This window comes from Hirundo rustica, chromosome 1 (genome assembly GCF_015227805.2).
Source record: "Hirundo rustica isolate bHirRus1 chromosome 1, bHirRus1.pri.v3, whole genome shotgun sequence".
In the NCBI taxonomy this organism is placed as follows: domain Eukaryota; kingdom Metazoa; phylum Chordata; class Aves; order Passeriformes; family Hirundinidae; genus Hirundo; species Hirundo rustica.
The window spans coordinates 43661978-43681941 of NC_053450.1; the positions used below are offsets into that span (position 1 = coordinate 43661978).

A 19964-nucleotide genomic window follows, 5' to 3' on the forward strand; every position below is an offset into this window, starting at 1 on the left:
TTACTTTGGAAACAATGGAGATAAGCCGGGCATTGCAATAGTGGCAATTACAAAGTTTGACACTCTTGTATAATACAGAACTAGAGAAATGCAAAATAATGAAACTAAGTGGCTATGCAATAGTTCTGTAGAAAAGTACTTGTATTGATGAACTGTTCAAAAACTGAATATAAGTCAACCTTGCAATTGCAAATAAGGTGAGCACAACACTCTAGCTGCAAACACGAATACTGTGTAAAAGCAGAGAAATGAGTTTTGCTCTCCTTGATGTTACTTACCAGTTGATCTGGAGTAATACATTCAATTCTGACTGATGCAACTCAGAACCCGTACAAAATGCAAAGGAGATAAATGAGGCTAAGAACAGACTTAAGGTCCTAGATCTACAAAGACTGCATGATTATGGTCTGTTTCTCAAGAAAAAGAAACAGAGACAGCAATCTCCACACTCTACACGTAGATGCCAAAAAGAACAAAGAGTAACAGCCAGAATTGCAGCAAGAGAGATTCAGATCAGACCCTGAGGAAAAAGTTTTCTATCAGTGAACACAACGAAGCACTAGCTTTCTTTGGGAGAGGCTGTGAATTCTTCACCACTGAACAGCCAAAGAAACTTTTAGCCAATATACAGAAAAGCAGTCATTGTTAATTTTGCCTCAGTGAAGACGAGATAAATTTTCCTCTTTTTTTGCCATGTTTTCTATGTCAAGATGGTATAACAAATTGTCAACTGTTAGAACATCATTAAAAAGAATACTAAAAGCGCGCTTGTGTATATTTAACTTCTGACCAATCACCAATCTCCAATTTCAAAGAAAGGTGCTTAAGAGTCAGTCCTTGCATTCTGGCTTCCAGGGTACTAATTTTTAATGCTCTTCCAGTGGAGTCACTCTATGCAGTCTAATATAACTGACTACAGCTTGTGATTCATATCTGAAAGAGTCCCTCATTTGGATAGTGACCTTCAGAAACACTGTGATTTCATAAGATAATGGCTTAGCTTGCCCACATGCAATTAAAACCTAAGATTACACTCAGTTTCTGGAACCATCATGCTCAAACACAAACTCATTGTATCTGCTACCAGTTATGCTTCATGATGGCTGGAGGGATCCTTAACCCGGAACAACTTTTTTACTAGCAGTTGATACCTTGAGTCATATTAAAAGTCAAGGTAGATACTTTCTGCCCTGAGGCTGAGCGTGGCAACCCTGTGGAAGAGATTTCTCATTAAGCCCAAGACACAGAAATTCTCATTAGGAGATACTGAATGGCTGCAGAAACCAGTATTATAAAGCCATATACTTTGTCCCTACCAATATTTCAGTACAAGGTACTAAAAAGTAAACAGAACTTATTACTATATGTGCTCCTGTTAGTCCCTGGACTGTCCATGTTCTGACTGACACATTCTTCGGAAACTAACAAGATCTGCTTGCACTTATAAAAGCCTAAATTCTCTACAATAATGCAAAACAATCATTATCCTGTTCACTACTTTGGGTAATGACCTGGGAACCAATTACATCAAGGAGTTATCCCCAGCTAGAGCTCTCCTTGTTAAATAATAGATGGCAATTATAGAACTTAACTTCTATCCATTTGCAAAACACTTTTAAGTGAACTCGCATGTATTTCTAGTATGAAAATAATTGAGTAAGTTTCTCAATTCTATTTCCTACAGAATACTGCTGACTATTCAAGTATGCCATTACCTATCTAAAAGTCATTTTTCCACTTATACAACTACTATTCAAAAGAGATTGTGATAAATGGGACCAAACTAAAAGGATGCCCAAACAGCTGGCAAGTCTGTAATAGAGAATGAGTGTGAATGCTGGGTCAAAAGGAAAAGCAGCTGTAGTTGTCACAAAAAATCTGTAAGTTCTGTTAAACAATGGCTGCATTTCCGATGGTAGTGTTTCTCCTACACAACTCAGTGCTAAGCAAAGATGTTTTATTTTTCAGTACTTAGTCCTATCTGAGTGGTACCATATGGTAACAATATCAGATCAAAGCAGAAGTTGATAATTGCAAGGAATAGATCATGTAGATAAAGCTTGTGAAAGACCACATAATAGCCAATTACTGGGAAAGCTGTCAAATAGAAGTTTTCTATTTCTATTTAGTTTAGCTGGACTAAGACTGAAAAAGGGAATTTTAATGTCCATAAATATTTCAGTCTGTTTGATATAACTGCGGCTACTACTCATATACATGCATCCACCAACTATTTATATCAGTTGAACTGTGGCAGCAATAAATACTAACCTTAGTATGCAAAAGACTTCCATGGGTTAGCTGTCTACTGTATGAAATACAGCAGTTGATTGTATTAAATTTGATGCTCTTCACTTTTAATTATGTCCTGGTAGATTAAAAAGCTCAAGTCCAATAATTTTACTTTAGACATTTTTATGGCCTGTGCAAATTTTAGTGCCCTTTTCTGGGTTCTTTCCATTGCTTCTAAACTGAACTGGCCATGCTTAATATTGAAGATGACTTAATAGTATTTATTTAATGGAAAAGGTATTTTATTTAGTGCAGCTTCCCTGGTGCTGTTGTTGCTTAAAGGTTGACTGAACAGATGTTTCTGCTGAGCTGTCCATAATCACGACCATATTTTCATTTCAAATTTGATTTAGAAACCAGAAATGTAATAACCCACATAGTTTCCAGTAAAAAACGGTGTTCACTTTCCTACACTCAATCAAAAAATGGTTTGGGTTGGAAGGGACCTTGAAAGATCATCTAGTTCCAGCCCCCTGCCATGGCCTGAGACACCTTCCACTAGGCCAGGTCGCACAAAACCCCATCCACAAGAAGTAAGTCCCTGTACATATGATAGATAACCTATCAAGTTAAGCCACAAGCCTTTAATTCATCTCCCAGATCTGAGAGAACCACACTGAAAGTATTAACATGTTTGTGTTATTGAACTATAATAGCACACTTCAGATGGAAATAAAAATCGATTAGTTTTTAATATGATCAAGGATGGAGAACTCACAACCTGTGCCCTCACTAAAAAAAGTTTTACTTCATGTCCTTATGAAAGCTCCCGCCTTTTGGTTTGTACCTACTACCTCTGGTAGTGCCACATCCTTTTATACACATTGGTGAAACTGCCCCTGGCCCTTCTCTTACCTAGGCAAAGTCCTAGAACTGGACAAGGTACTCTAGGTGTGGGCTTACGAGTGCTGAGTTAGATGGGATGGTCTGTTAAAATCACATCACAATGGCATCCATGCCATTGCCTCTTCTCTGACCCCAACCCCTAAAATCTGAATCAGACTGTAATCCACCCTATAGAAGAGGTCCACACATATGCTGATCCTCTTGCAGGCAACAACCACTTCCCTTTTCTCTCCTCCTGTCTTTTGTTTCAAGAGAAGCAAAAGCCTGTCAACAGTTCTGATATACATAAAAAAAGGAAAGAGAAAGGTGCAGAGAAAGGCACAGTGTAATATTGGAGAGAAGCAAAAAAAATGAGGGGAGTGAATAGTTAAGGAGTTGATGATTACCAAGTTGAGTACAAAACATTGATGATTTCAGGTCTTGAGGACACAGATGGTAGGACTGTGGAAGAAGTAATGCAGCTGAAGATGGAGAGCATTTTAAAAAAATAGGCCTTGCAAAAACCCACAAACACAATAGGACAGGAACTGCTTCTTTGCCTGAAGATAAGATAACACTCAGAGGCTCATCTCAAACAGAAAAATGCACACATTTATACAGTGTCATGACTGATGAAAAATCTATCCTTTCTTAAACCAGTTACCATGCATTTAAAGCCAACAGTGGAGAAGTTTCTGAGTAAGAAGTATATAAACAGGAATATAAGAAAAATACTTCTGACGAGATGCAATTACCTTCCTGCTGGCCTTTCTGCTGTTGTGACCACAAAACATCTACAGTAACACTGAGAAATTCATGAATGGTTAGAGATAGATCCAACACTACATAAAGACAGCAGACAGAAATACATACATACATACATACATACATAAAGACAGCAGACAGAAATACATGGTCTGACCCAAGAGCTGCTGAAAGAACAACAAAGTCAGCCACCACAACTTCAGGTCTGGGGCGGTGACACAGATAGGTACCAACGCATCCCATGGCTCTCTCAGCAATTCTGATGCACCTCAGCTTGAGTGTTCATGTTTACTCTGTATAAGCTCTCCTCCATGGGTCTCACCTTTTCACAGTAAAGGGTAACATCAACCAGAATATGGCTAATTTTCTTTAGTTCTGATTATGAAGTTATCAAGCCTTATAAGAAAAGCTCTTTGTCATTCCCACCTGATCACTGACATAACATGAACAGTTTGCCTCCAAACACAAAATGAAAAGACAGATTTTGAAAACAGATGGTGAAAGTGATTCTGAGTATTACTTCAGTCCTATAAAAAATAACCAGATTAAACTCAGAAATGAAACATCAAAGGATGAAAAAGAAAATATCTACTACTATAGGAATAATTGCTTCAGACATGAGGAGAAAAGTAAGAAGCATCTTCTAGAGAAAGAGACAAAGACCTTTTCCATCTTCACTAAAGTGGGAAATATGCCGAGTAAGACTGAAGAATTGCAAACATATGTTTTCAAAATGAAATGTGACTTGTTAATTTAGACCTTGTCTAAATCAAGAAGACAAGTGGGATAGCTATATTCATTCCAATACACTGCAGTGTCAAAAAAGACAATAGAATCCAATCTGTTTGAGCTCAGATGCAAGAAATTACATGAAGAATTTTAGATAAGTAATAAATCTGGCAAAATGAAAAGATAAAGCATGCTTTAAAGTGAAACAAAATCCATGCAAAATAGAAAAAAACCTAGAACACACAGCAAACAGTACTGTCTAACTGCATTCAAATTCTAGAAATAACAGTTAAACCCCCTTTTTTCTAATACATAGTTCAGGTAATTAGTGAATTAGTCAATAATTGAACCCAAGCATGTCAGAACACACAGAAAGAAGCAAGTATTTATAAAGGTACTAGAAAAGGCATATAAGCCTGGGGAAAATTAAGGAGAAAAGCATATATGGATTGTGATCAAGGCAAGCATGTATGAAAACTGTTTAAGAAAAGATGACTAGAGACTCAGAAAGTGAAACATTATTAAATTATCCAAGAATGCTCATATTTTGTGGAGAGTGCAGGAAAAGGGATAAAAACAACCAGGGTCTATTCACTTAGCTTTTAATAGTAAAATTATAGACATATACCTTTGAGTAGAAGCAGAAGGTGAGGGGAAGTTACATGTAAGCATCTAAAAGTCAGTCATTTTTGATGACTGTCAAAAATGAAAATCCTGCATCCAATCCCTTTTCTCTACGCTTTAGAAAACACTGCCTTTCTACACAAGAAAATGGCTGCATGTCCTTAACACGAGAGAACAAGCTAAATGAAAGCTGAGATTAATAAATAATTCAAAGAATAGCAATGTTCTGAAATAATTAGGAAGAAAATCTCAACATTTTTTTCCCCTTTTGTATTTAAGCCAAACAAATATATTGGAAAAGGGTGAGGGGAGAGAAAGGTGAGGGGAGAAGCAGAGAGAGGGTGGGAGTAAGGGTGAAGCGGGGGAGAGTGCTGCAGAAGCACGGATGGATCACTTCTGCTCGCTCTTCCTTTTGCCACACCTGCATCCAACATCCTGTTTCAAGTCCTCACCTATCTTCAGATTCAGAACAGTGAGGAATGTTTTGTTCTCCATCTAATTCCAATGCAGCCCTACAGTAGAGGCACTGCAGACCAACATGTATCACTTAACTATTAGCACTTTGCAAAGGAGACATAGTTGGAACTCTACACACTGCAGTACTGCAGTGCACCCTTAACAGCTACATAACTTGGAGCATATCAGTCTCTTGTGCCCATACACGTTACCACTTATGTCCACACATTAGTTATACTCTCGTAACACAGCTCCTAGCAGAGTCTTTTAAAAAGGCACTTATGTGAGGCACTTACTTTCCCACTGGAAGGGAGGTGCTTTACCAGTTCTCTTTTTTAAGTACTAATAATTCTGTCAAATATAAATGGAACTTGTACTGCATACAAAGTCCTCTTTTCCTTTAAGCACCAACAGCTGTGCACTATACTTTAGAAAACTTGCTTGAAGGGAACAAGACGGGAACAAAAGCTTCACTAGTCTGCATCAGAAGAACAACCTTGAGTGAAGGGCCCCTCAAACATCAGAATGACTTATGGGAAAGAATGCTGCAGAGACAGCTGTGGATCTTGTATTTTTTAGCTTTTGGGGGGCACAGCACCATTGCCATGTTCTACTAGATGTTCCAACTGAGTTTAGCCTTGCTACAGACCAAAGCAAATACAACAGTTCTGCTAACACTGCTGCAAAATGTGCTCTTAAAGGTGAGATATTTTAAACGTGACAAGAGCTTGTAACTAGGCCTTAAAAACCAAAAAAGAACTTCCACAACATGGATGCGGCAGGGTGGAAAACACTGATTCACGCTTCTGAAATACAGTGACCAAGCCTGCAGCAACAAGAAACTATGACACTTAATCAAAAATGTAAAGCTTTCTATTCACATATGTAGACTTACTGATACTGAGCAGGACCTCTAGAGATTACTGCAAACAAGCAAACAAGAATTTCATTACCACATCAATCAGAGCAGCCAGACTGCAGTGCAATTGCAGTGAGCCTTTCTGGACTGCCTAGGGAAGCTGAAAGAGTAGCTTTCTTGTAGCAAAAGACAACTGGGATTTTGAAGTAAAATGCTTCAGCTTTCAACTCATGTAAAGTGAAACTGATGTTTGCTGGTAATACATGACTGTGAAATACACACATACACCATCCACACAAGTATGTTAGGTAAAATAAGTATTAACTTCCTGCATAAGAACAGAAGGCCAGCTGGGGGTAGTAACCTGTCTGAAAACCCTTGGCTAGCTCAGCTCAGGAATCAGACCCAGAATCTTACTGAAAAGGCAGCTTAAATCTCTGGAACTTCTTCATACATCTAGTCTGTAAGATATTTGTATTAAAACTAACCTAATAAAGCTGTACAAATAAAGCACACTATAACAACATCATGCTGTCCACATCAACTGGTAATAGGAAGAAAAAATGTCAGCTAAAGGGAGAAATGTGACATAAAATGACCTTCAATTACTGCACACACAGAGGTGCCAATTTAACAGCTTTTTAAATCTGCTTAGGTGCAGATGACATATGTTACATTTAACCTTCAATTGCAAATGTTTTCTCCTCTGAACTAAATGCTTTTGTCATAACCCTAAAACTATTTCAGTGTAAAATTCAAACATTTATAGGAACACAGTAATAAATATTTGAAAGCTACTGATGACAGAGAATGGAAAAGGACACAGCTAAAAGGTTGTAGTATCAGTAAAAAAGGCAACTAAGTAATATAAGGTGACCATTTAACTACCACTACACAATAATTCCATGCAGAGAAACATAAAATAAACCTGGAAACAAATAATACACACAGTACTAATTTCTGCAGTTGATCCTTTTATAAAGGCAATTCTGCACAAATCCAATGGCAAATATAATCCTCAAGCACTGCTGAAGTAAATAAAACAAGCAGGGAGATGGTTACATTGGTACAAGAAACAAACTGTGAAAATCAAGCTTCACTTACTCTCTTCTAATAAAAAACTAACATACAGTAAGATACATAGCAAATACTAAGTGTTCAGAATATCAGGTACCAGACTTCTCTTCTTGTCTTTTACAAGTAAAAGAATATTTTTTATTATCCATTACCCACTCTCCACCACAGAATTCCAACTGATGTGCTTGGGCGTAGGAGTAATTTGTGCACATCAAAAATAATGGTTACCATTTGCTATCATTGCTCAAATTGTAGGAGCAGATATTAAGCTGATTCATACTGCCTGAAAACAAAGAGATTTGAATTGGAATTCTGTAGATAACATTCCCCAAAATTACTTATTATTTTACATGGAACAGAGTAAATCACTGACATCATCCTGTGCCTTTTCTCAATGTAAGGTGAGAAGGAATCTTTACAAGGTGACAGATTCAAACTGCACCAACCTAAAATGAACAGGCCAAGACAGAAACACAGAACCTGTGCTGACCTTAAAATAAAAAAGGATGCTGCGATACGATTGCTGTGATATGATTGCATAGCAAACATAGCATTGACCCAAGGGACAGTAATTATTTTGGGATTCTCTAATTTAGAAATCAAAAGAAAGAGGATAAGGTTGGTTTTGACCCATTCTAGAATCTTTTGATTTGTACATCATGTTTTTCTATTTAGTAGACTGACCTGCTACAAACCTGAAATATTCACAGGCCCTTTTGCAATACTACATGAGTTAAGTAATTCTTTAAGAATGCTGAAATTTTTAATTTAAGTAACTGACTTGACTATCTAAAAACTATAGGTAAAAGATAATTGCTAAATTTCTTTCAATAAACAAGTAAAGCTGAGACAAGATATAACTACTACTGGGATATCCTGTACTGTTTTAATTGTTCATTCTGAATAGATTTGGTCTGATAAAATGGCAGTGCTACCGAACACACACCTCTGAGGTGGCTTTGAAGTATTTTTGTAGGAAGAAATTCACATCCTATGTGAAAGGGTGGGGCAGGTGCAAATCACAAGAGACACAAAAGAGCCCAACATTACCAGAAGAGAAAATTAAATACAGAGTTAAATTCTCAAAGATCAGAAAGGTGTTAAGCAGTCATGAAGTTCGGAAAGACACACTTTTTTTTCAGAGCATTCAGGAAAGAACATTTTGTTTAGCTCTCTAAGGATTAGTAAAATCACTTCAGCTTTCTGCAACTCTTCAGATAATGTTACACCTTCTCGCCTTGGAAGCTAAGTAGGTGGGTGTGCTTCCCTTCCTTTTGCCCATACCCCAGTGTTATGAGCAGGAATTTGACTTCCCAGAAGCACCAACAAGGAAAGCTGCTATAGACACAACATTGCCAACTGCCATTCATTTTCAGCAACCTGTTGTACAGACCTGTTACTCATCCTTGCACAATATACGTTGTTTAATAAATACTTAAAGACTCACTGATGTCATACAGCAATCTAGACATGGAGAGAAAATTCCTGCTTTGAAGGTGAGTATTTGCTGAGAGGTGGTCAAGAAGGGTTCTGTTACATGTAATTACCAGCTTGATGTATCAATGTCAGAAGTAGGTATTTGATGAAAAATCCACTATTCTTTAGCTGTAGGATGTTCTAATTAGAGCTGTAAAGCAAAATACTTTGGTGGAATTTGTGAAAACTGAAATCTCTGGTGCAGAGACTATACTTTCCATGTATTTTCTATACCCGCATGTTTTTCGTATTTCCAGCTCAGTCATACAGTTCTCCCCAGGGAATCACCCAACAGGCCTCTGTATCTGCTGAGCTTCAAGGATTTTGAGTCTGAACCCATACAGATTAATGAAGAGCAGAAAATTGGGATGTTCGAATTTCAGTCATGAGGTTCCTGGTATCCAGTGATGCAAGATTTTGGAGCAGTCTGCTAAACAGACAAGTCTACGACATGGCTGCTTCTCAGGCACTGAGCTCTTCTCTGTGGTGACCAGTGACAGGACCTGAGGGAATGGTCTGAAGTCGTGTCAGGGGAGGTTTAGGCTGGATATCAGAAAAAGGATCTTTTCCCAAAGGGTGGTTGGGCACTGGAACAAGGTCCCCAGTGAAGTGGTCATAGCACCATCCTGACAGAGCTCAAGAAGCGTTTGGACAATGCACATGGTGTGATTCTTGGGACCGTCCTGTGCAGGGTGAGAAGCTTGACTGGATGATCCTCATGGGTCCCTTACAACTCAGGATATTCTATATTTCTATGATTTGAACAACGTCCACATACTTATTCCCTCTGAACCCAAATCAAAACAAATAAAATCCTTGATAAAATACATCTACCATAACTGCCAACTTGCTACTATTTCTTTTATAGGCTTTTTGAATACAGAAAATTACACAAGGCCTCATTGCTACTGAAATAAAATTCAAACTAAAATGCAGGCTGAAATAAATTTGAATTGTGATTATAACTCACGACACAGTTTATCTGTTCCCAAGGGGGGAAAAAAGGCAATGATCCTATTCTTCCACTTTGTCAAAAAATCTAGCTGGAGTAGGAAAAATGACAGCATGAATATCAGAAGAGTTGTTCTCATCTTTTTCCATTCTGGGACATCTTTCCTAAGGCTTTCTGTTCCATGGGTTCCAGTAGCTTCCTGATAGCAACCAAAAAACTTGAAAATGAAAGACAGATCAGAAAACACATCCCAACAAGCTCCTAACTTGGCCCTGAACCTTTCTTGAACACATTAGACTAACCAAGGTTGAGACATAAGTCATTTATTTATAATAAACACTCGCACACAAAAAACCAGAAAACCTCAACTCCCTTAACTAATGGTTACTAAAAATGCTTATTCAAACTGACACATGCATGACAAGTTTTGGCTGAGTATGATTTAAGGAGGAGGAGTTATAACACCCAGAAAAATGGTGTTTATGACAGAAATGACAAAGAATCATTCATCAAGGGGTTTTTCTATGTGGAGCAGTAATAAAGCCTAAATGAGACCGCACTTCATTAGTAATTTATTTCACAGCTCACTATATATACACAAATAGCATTACTATTACATTTTTATAATGCCATTTTTTACAGTACTTCACATACTATATCCACGTGGTAACACAGAAATGCAGCTTTCTCTGGGGAAGACAGCAACTACCAACTGTGAAGCAGCACACAGGGAGGAAACACTTCTGAGCCAGAAGAGCAGAAATAAGAATTTTCAGACAAATCAAGAAAAGGACAATATAAAACAATAAAACCGAACCTCCAGAGATGTGCAGCTAACTCAAAGAATAGTGTTGCACCATTTTTGCTTGCCTGATACCCCATTTGAGTTAGATAAAAGAGGAAAACTGAATACCCTTGCCTTGTTCAGTCAGAGTGACAAACAGCAGAGACCCCACCAGAGCTCCCTGGCTAAAATTCTCTCTCCTTTTATTTGATCCTTGAGCAATACACTGGCATTTTCCGCTTGCGATAGGAAGGAAAAGAACATCATTTCAATTGCTTTCGTCAGTCTGTATCTGGGATGCCACACTTCAGGCATAGCCGAGGACATATCCTCAGATATCAAGAAAAGAGATGCATTTCTTTCTCTGCTAAGACTTCTGCAAAGTAAGGAGTCAGGACTATTCCACTCTCCACCAGAGAACAATTTTCAAACTTTCACACTTAGAGGCCAAACACTTCCACTAAATCTCCAGAGATGACTGGTGACTCCTGCCTTCCAAATGCAGGTGAAATCCTGGTATGCAACACAAAATCTCAGAATGCTATGAGAAGATGATAGACAGAATGACACCTGCAAATGTCTCATCACAACATTTGCTTGCGAAGTAACAGCATCCAATTATGTAGCGTTGTGCCTCTGAAATAACACATTATATGCATTATGTGAATGTTTTTGGAAATAAAGTTAAAAAAATGCACTGCTTTTAACTAGCGAGGCATGTTTCAATTCAACAAATATTCTCTTGATTTTCTTGCCAAAAAAACTCTGCTGTAAGAACACCGATAAGAAGGTAAGTGGCTTGTCAGTTGTAGATACTCCATTTTTAAAAATAAATTTTAAAGTAAAAACCTTCTAAATAAAGCCTCGTATTTGAAATGTAATTTATGAACATTGGGTCTTTGATGGTTGGAGAGAAAACATGATTTTACCTACTACGTTTTTTTAGTCTTTTCTGATAAATTAACTAGAAAGAGAACAAAAAAATCAAAACTATGAGAAAAATACTTGCTGGGCACAAAGTTAAAATCTTTTTGAAATGAAAAAAGTTTTAGGAAAACTTGTCAATATTGACTTTGACTGCATTGTGGGACTTTGAGAATAAATGCATTTATACTGTTTCTCCTATGAATCTTGTTCTGATTTTCTTTCTCAAGTGTTCTGCTATTAAATGCAGAATTATGGTCCACAACATACTGTTATAATGCATTAACTGGGTTTATATTTCATCGGATTTGTAATGTTCTTTTCTATCTGTCCTTGCCCAGCAGTGCCCATCCCCCACACTGAGATGTAACCTAACCCTGTTCCCTCCCACTTATCCCTGTTTGGGTGGTGCCTCTGGGCCCTGCCCCCGGGGGGAAAAAGCCACATCGGGGGAGGGGCCAGGTCTCTCTGGCATCGGCGAGTCACCGGGAAAGGTCTCCAGCGAGCAGAGCAGGACTTGAGAATAAAAGCTGTCACCGGGAAAGGTCTCCAGCGAGCAGAGCAGGACTTGCGAATAAAAGCTGTAATATCCCACCTGGTGTTAGAGAGTCAGACTCTTGCTTTTGCCATCAGCGGCCATCTCGTCTCGTGGGGAATTCTACAACTGGAGCCCAAGCAGGGGCTTCAAGCCACAAAAAGTTCCCAAAAAGCTGGAAGAACCACTTGGGGAGCACGTGGCCGAGGAATCTCACATAAGTACGTGAGTCATGAAACGTAGCCCACCCACGCAGAGAGAGACCCGTCAGGCTTGGCGTTCACTGTGGAGTCTCCGAAACACAGGATTCTACAGGCCAGGGCTGCAGTTTTCTCCCTTGGGCTCAAAAATCCCATTGGAGTGCTGCAAAGAAGCCCTAACGCATGGCAAGCAGCTCCCAGAGAACGTGACCGAATGTTCGTGGAAATATGACCCTGGGATCAGAGACTGGAAGCTCTTTTTGCACCAAAATGGGTCAGTCTCAGGCAAAAGGAGTGGTTGGGAAAGAAGGGAAAGGAACGCTGGAATTTTGGTGAGTATTACTTTCAGTTTTCTAAGGGAAAATCTTTTTCAGAGGTGGAATTCCTCAGGGAAAAGGGTTTTTTTATTGTGGAAGATTTTGCTTTCAGAGGAAACCTTCAAAGTGCTTTAATAGCACGCTTCTTTTGCAGCCTGGGGGGTGGAAAAGGACACTGTTTCCCCTTTTGGCTTTTTTTATCTCCAGCAAGTTTTTTTTTTCCTTTCAGTTTCTCAGTCACAATAAAGAGGACACAGAAACTCAAAATCTGAGCCAAAAATGGGTGCTAGGCTGTCTGTTCCTCACAAAAGAGTCTATTATTACATTTTATATACCTTGAATAATGACGAGACCCATTATTCAAAGAAACAGATGAAAAAATTAACTCTGTGGTTATTTTCTCAGTTTCCACACTTACCATTAGAGCAAATAAGCTCCCCAGAATTCTGGGAGGCTATAACAAAAAAAAAAATAAGTTGAATCTGGCTCCTCTAATAATAAAGAAGATGCAAATTTTGCCTTTTATAGCTTAAAAATTAAGTTTGCATTGCAAAACCAAATACAAAGGAAAAAAGGCCAGTTCTTTGTGAATTTTCCCCACCTTGTACCTTTGCAGGCAGTCCAAGTGCTCAAAACTCCCATCTAGGGAGTCCCCAGGTGGGGGGGTCACAAGATGGAGGGGATTCCCTTGTCCAAAATGGCCGAAGCCATGTGCTCCCGACCCACGAGGACTCTTCCTTTGTCTGACCCCTCCTTCACTTCGGTGCTGCCCCTGGCACTGCCCTCTCCTCTGACTCTGCCCCCTACCCTCAAACCTCCACCCTCTGACTCCACAGTCCTGGTTCCCGTGCTCCGAAGGGGGGTGGGGAGGGGGGGAGCCGGGAACCCGGAAGCAGGAAGCAATCCCAACTTTTCTGCCACCCCTTTCACATATCAACAATCAAAAAGAGAGGGTGCTGCCCACAGTAATTGGGACCCCTTCCCCAACAAGCGATTCAGGGTTTATGCAAAGCTCAGGCCAAATTCAAATATGAAAGAGAATACTTTTTCAACTGTTTAAAAGCAAATTTAGCAAGAAATACTACAGTTCCCTTAGACCTCGAAAAAGATTTACTTCCGGAGCTTTGGCAAAATCCTGAAACGGCTGTTGGTAATAAGAATCTGCCAATTCAACTAGCAACCCAGCCTGGTAAGTCTTTCCAACCTTATAGTAAAATAAAGCAGCTTCCATCAGAACTTTCAGTAACATTTGTGGAGTGTTTAACATGAGATATCGAGTTACAGGTTAAGAATAAGCGAACCCAGGAACAGGTCCTGGAGGAGATGGCTCTGGCCCATGCAGACGAACAGTGCAAGGCAGCTATCCTCAGCCTGTCCACAGAACCAGCTCCAACTTTACATGACATGCTCCAGGTGTGTGCCAGGAAGATTCCCTTCATAAAGGCTCATCAAAACCACAATTCCAGAGTCAAGCCACCACAAAAAGCTGCTGCAGACACCGTGCTTCCTGTACCACGGCCACCGCCCAAGAGAAGAACAACGTGTCTCTTGTGAGATCAGGCTGGACATTGGGCATCTCAATGCCATTTAAAGAAGCCATTTCTGGACTTTTGGGACAATGGGGACGGGAGGTCTCAAAGGTCTAAAGGGAAATTTTTCAAAGCAACTAGAAAATGTAAATGTTAAACTAAATAATCTTGCTTTGTAACCAGTTCTGCCTTTCAGCAAAAGTCACCAGATATGATAGTAAAGGATCCAGCAACCAGAAAAACAAAAAGTCCTCATGATCAGGTCACCTGGGGTCATGGTATGCCTGTGTGTCCACTGCCCCAGATCTCAAATGGGTTCCAGCTGAGGGGGTGAAACCCTTCATCCCCAAAACTGCAAAACCCCCTGCAGAGGGCCCACAAGTGGCCAGTGCTGCCTGGAGGAGGAGAAAGTGCCGAACCTTCTCCTTCTAATTATCATTATTCCTTGACAGTGTCTTTCTAAACAGTTTGCACTAAAGGTTATTTTCTTTTGCAACTTTAAAGGTACTCAAGGTCCGAACTCTGAGCATCTCCCATGAACCGAGCCTTCCTCCTTCTTAATAAGAAAAGAGGAAATGTTGTAAGGCATTAATTGGGTTTATATTTCATCGGATTTGTAATGTTCTTTTCTATCTGTCCTTGCCCAGCAGTGCCCATCCCCCACACTGAGATGTAACCTAACCCTGTTCCCTCCCGCTTCTCCCTGATGGGGTGGTTCCTCTGGGCCCTGCCTCTGGGCCCTGCCCCCTGTGGGAAAAAGCCATGGCAGGGGAGGGGCCAGGTCTCTCTGGCATCGGCGAGTCACCGGGAAAGGTCTCCAGCAAGCAGAGCAGGACTTGAGAATAAAAGCTATAATATCCCACCGGTGTTAGAGAGCCAGACTTTGCTTTTGCCATCGGCGGCCGTCTAGTCTCATGGGGAATTCTACAACATACAGTATCTAATTTGATAAGAGGCTGAGTAAACGTACATCAATACAAATTTTCTTCCTCTTTTTGTGTCATATTGCACTTCTTCTCCCTGCTTTAGTGGTAGACTAACTGCTAACAGTTTAAGAAATAAAACTTGCAATACTGAAATGAAATACTGATTTAAGGTGCAGGTTTTAATTGCTCATTTAAGTGATCTGCATTCTTTAGTTACTATATTAAAAGAGGGACCATCTGCAAAAAATATAGTGCCCTATTTGGGTAAATTAATGAGTCTGAATTAAGTGCATGAGTATTCCCCATTGAAACTGGTAAGACTGTTTGAATGCCTAAGTGAGGCAGGTGAGTAAATGAAATCTCTTTCCTATTTTAACTACTAGACATGCTGGAAAGACTTTTTTCCCCATGCTCTAAGAAACCCTGCAATCTGACAAACAAATGCAGGAAGGACCAGACATTGTAGGAAAGATCATGAAACTGGAATTTTCTTTCCAGCCTGTTACTCTCAGAATCATCTCCTCAACAGATCTGAGCACATAGCCATAAGCTCTGGAGATGATATTTTTATAAAAGGTGTGAATGAGTGGATTCACTGTGCTGGAGCTGAGAGAGCTTTTACACGTAGGCTTGTGTAGAGCAGGTGAACAAACAGAACCAATATTGACTTGGACATTGCTGGCAGAGCACCAAGGAAGATCTCAAGTGAAAAGAGGCTCAAAATAAAGGAAGTCTTGAGAATGAGAAGTTTATCTTCAACACCATAGGTTAAAAAGATAATTAAGTGATTTGGCAAGAAATATTTGCTGCCCAGTTTCCATTCAGACAAATCAGGGCGCTGCAGAGTTTTCAGGAAGCAAAGAAGCAGGAGCTGGTTTTCATAGATAAACTTTACAGTCATTCTACATCTAACAGTTTTATCTAAGAAAGTATGGAGATTTTCTAATTCTTTCCTGGAACAATTCCTAGACAGTCAAATCAGCCTTTGCAAACACACTGTAAAAAAGTCTCATTAAAAATAGAAATATTGTATGATGCTACTTACCTGCCTGTCTACTTCTGGAAGCAAAAGCAGGAGGTATTGTTGAAAATGCTGAGGTAAAGAAGCAAAGGTGTGTTTATTTATTAAAGCCCTCAGGTTAGTGTTCACTAGAATAGATCCAGGTGTTTCTATGTCAATATCCTCAGCTTTGGTCCATTTCAAATGTCCTGGAGTAAATAAACAGAAATAACTTTAAACATAAAAAAGGAAGAAAGTGGGAACAAGTCTTCTTTTTAAGTTTTTAGCTCTTACTGTAAGCTCTGGAGAAATGGTATTCTGAGAAGGGTAACACAGTCTCTTCTAGGTGTCTTAACAGTTTTTATATTTGTGTAATAATAATTATTACATACAAATATATGTAATATTTGTCTCTTGCATATAAAATATTTTTTAAAAATGCATTTGTCTCTTGACCTCTTATGTTCCAGTCAACATCACAGCTGATATATTCTTACTTCCAGCTCGAGACCAACTCAACAGCTGCAGAAAATAATCCTGTCATGTCCTCAACAATAATTATATAAGCACCTATTTTCAAGCAAAAGGCTGCTTGATGAAGCTGATGTGAATCAATCATTATGGACAACTTCTCTTTTGCCACCAGCAGTGCCCTATGGCTTACACAACTTCTCCCACTGCATCTGCTAAAACTACCTGTGTGATCAAAGACATAAGATTCTTTAACACGTTAATGTCTGAAAATATTACAACAAAAAACAAAAACCATTTTTCAGAATTTCCCTAAGAATTGATGATCTAAAATGATCAACACACAGAAGACAGCAGCAGGAATTGTGACATTAGTAAACAGGGTATGTGAGGAATGATACAAACCCGGGAGCAAGATAAAGACTCAGCAGAGGGAAAGGGAAATACTCATATGGCTCATGCACAGCACTACAGAATAATGTCTTCTTACTTTACACAGAGAACAGAAGGGCTATCAGCTTAAACTCTTGCACAGAAATAAATATATCTGTTAAATGATACTGGGAAAAGAAAGCTTTCAACCACCAAGAACAAGGAGATGCTGGATTAGATCCATGGGGAGGTATTACAGTCCCATCAGTGAAAATCTTCTAAGAATATTTTAGACAAATACCTGTCAGTAAGGACAGATGCATATCTGATTTTGATCTATGCCTGATGAACAAATTAGATGACCACTGGAGATCCTATCTGGTGTGATTTTGTCAGCATCTCTTGGATAATATTTAGAAGATACTTTTTAAAGCTTCTTAAAGAGCTACCTGCTTCAAGGTGTTTATATACTGCTACAATCCTTTCTTTTTTCCTCTAAGTCTTAACATATCCAAGTCCAGGTGGCTGGAGAAACTCAAAAGCTTCTAACCCCTCCCAGGAACCTTCTTCAAGTTTCAGTCTGTTGTACTTTCAAGTATTTCAAAAATGGTGTAAGAGGGGCCTGAACTATATAAAACACAAACTCTATCAAAATCTCTAAAAAAGTGATTAAAATTCCACTGCTATGATGAATGATGGCATTTGGCATTTACATAGGACCTCCCAGCAACAATTACAACTGACATGTTAAGAAGAATAAGTATGTTTTAAAAATGAGAAAATTTGGGCCAACTGATTATTAGGTATGTCTCAAATGCTAAAAGCTACTTAACAGTTAACATTAATAGAAAGAATGCAATTATGCTTTATGCTTTTCTTAGAGGACCTATGGTGGTCTCTTCCCTAAAAGTCTGTAACTACAAAATGTACATATGCAAGAAAACAAAGATCTGTAAATTCTAAAAGCTCCACTTCAGTCACAGCCTCCCATAAACATTCTTGTAATTTTATTTTATTTTTCAGCAGCCAATAGTAACTGAATGAGACAAGGACTACTTTGCACTCAGCACAGGATAACTTTTTCCAACACATATTTCTAATATACTCTATTTCAGTACAGCAAGGACTCCATTACCAACAAATGAATGCCCTGTTGTACAGGACAATTGCATGGAAGAAGTGCTCATTTTCATGAAAGCATCACAATAAACTAGCCTCACCATCTGTTCCATCCACTAAATATAAATGTAAAAAGAACACAGTCCCTAAGCATAACACAAGTTGTATGATGTACTGAATTTTAATGCCTGTATGTATATTCTCTTCTTTAATCAATACAAAATACATATCCCCATCTTCTAAGTTACTCCAAATTAGAGCAACATTTTCCCCAGCTAGCGCTTCAAATCCTATGGGAAGGCATACACACAGAGATAATCCAAACTGAAATACGATACATGACTGCAAAATCAGTAACATCCTCCAGTGGCACACATTCTCATAGCATGAAAAGCCCAAGACAAAGAGTCAAACCTACATTTTCTGATATATTTGACCTGCTATCACTTACAGAATACTATGGAGGTTTTATCAGCCTCTGGAAGAAATGTGTTTATTGCTTCTAGGCCAGTAGGGGACTGTGGATGCCCACCACAGTCCTACTTAAAAAACCCAAAAACCCTCAAAACTTCTTCAGAAGAACAACAAATTCTTTCTCCTGTACCCTTCCTATGGCTAATTTAGGATCTGTATAGCAGGTCCCAAGTTTGGGAGCACAGAAGTATGACACTATTGCATCACTAATCATCGCACTGAGAAGAGTTTATGATAAAACATGTGCCAAAGTTTTTTATGTTGTTTTCCACAGAGAAAGATATTTTGAATCCTGATATAGTTCAGGGGTATCACTGTCCAGATCAAAAATAGAAGCTGTAAGACAAGAGAGAAAGTCAGGCTTGCAGCCTTGGAAAATAAGAGTTTAGTCTTCAACATAGAGAATTAACCATAAGAAGATGGGAACGCCATGGTTCTACATCAAGGAATAAAAATGAAAACAGAAAGGACAGAAATCACACAGTTGGCAGAATCTGTTAATTAAAAGGGGAAAAAAAAAGTAATCATATTTAATCAGAGCTCAGAAAGTCTACCAAACACATGTAGTGAATGTTGGGCAGATCAGCAGAGTTTCAGACAATCAAACAATATTTGGACCTGAACTGTGCACTATACAGAATGCTGGACCCATTCTCAAAGCTGCTCTACAACTGCACTTTTAGCATCCCAAGAAATGTTGTATCATGAGAGAAACACTTCAGCAGGTACAAGAACAGAAACCCTTAAACCTTTTACAAAGTTCCCTGCATTCCATGCATAGTGTCCCAAAAGGACAGTAGATTTATTTTCCAAAATCCACCAGAAAACCCCTGATGAATTCATTTGATATCATCAGCCAACAGTTGATGTCATATCTGAAGATGGGAAGGAATGTATACTTGAAATGACGTATCTCAGTCTTAAATGTAGAGAAAAATTACAGGAAATCATCTAACATTGAATATAACTTCACGTAGCAAAAGCTGTAATACTGAAGGAGTATTGTCTATTCTGAATAATGATGTTGGATCAACATAGAGAACTAGTTATCCACATGGGACTGATTGCTAATCTGCAGAAGGATCATGTATGAAACCAAAGTACACTTTCATGGGAGGCTGTGATACATTAAGGCTTATAGGTTACACTACCAGGAACCAGCAATAGCACATTTAACAACTCTCCTATGGCATTTAGGAAGTAAAGTGCCTTGGAGCTACTTTACAGGATTATTATATATAAAAATAGGACTAGGCTG

The 19964-nt window shown here is 38.9% G+C and overlaps 1 protein-coding gene across 1 annotated transcript in view; it reads right to left on the minus strand.

The window, feature by feature from the left end:
- Window positions 1-19964, minus strand: part of ASXL3 (ASXL transcriptional regulator 3) — a 130809-nt gene that overhangs the window by 26040 nt on the left and 84805 nt on the right. Inside the window, exon 9 of the mRNA XM_040080988.1 lies at window positions 16316-16479. Within this exon, the coding sequence (XP_039936922.1) occupies window positions 16316-16479 (164 nt within the window). The remainder of the gene's footprint in view (window positions 1-16315; window positions 16480-19964) is intronic.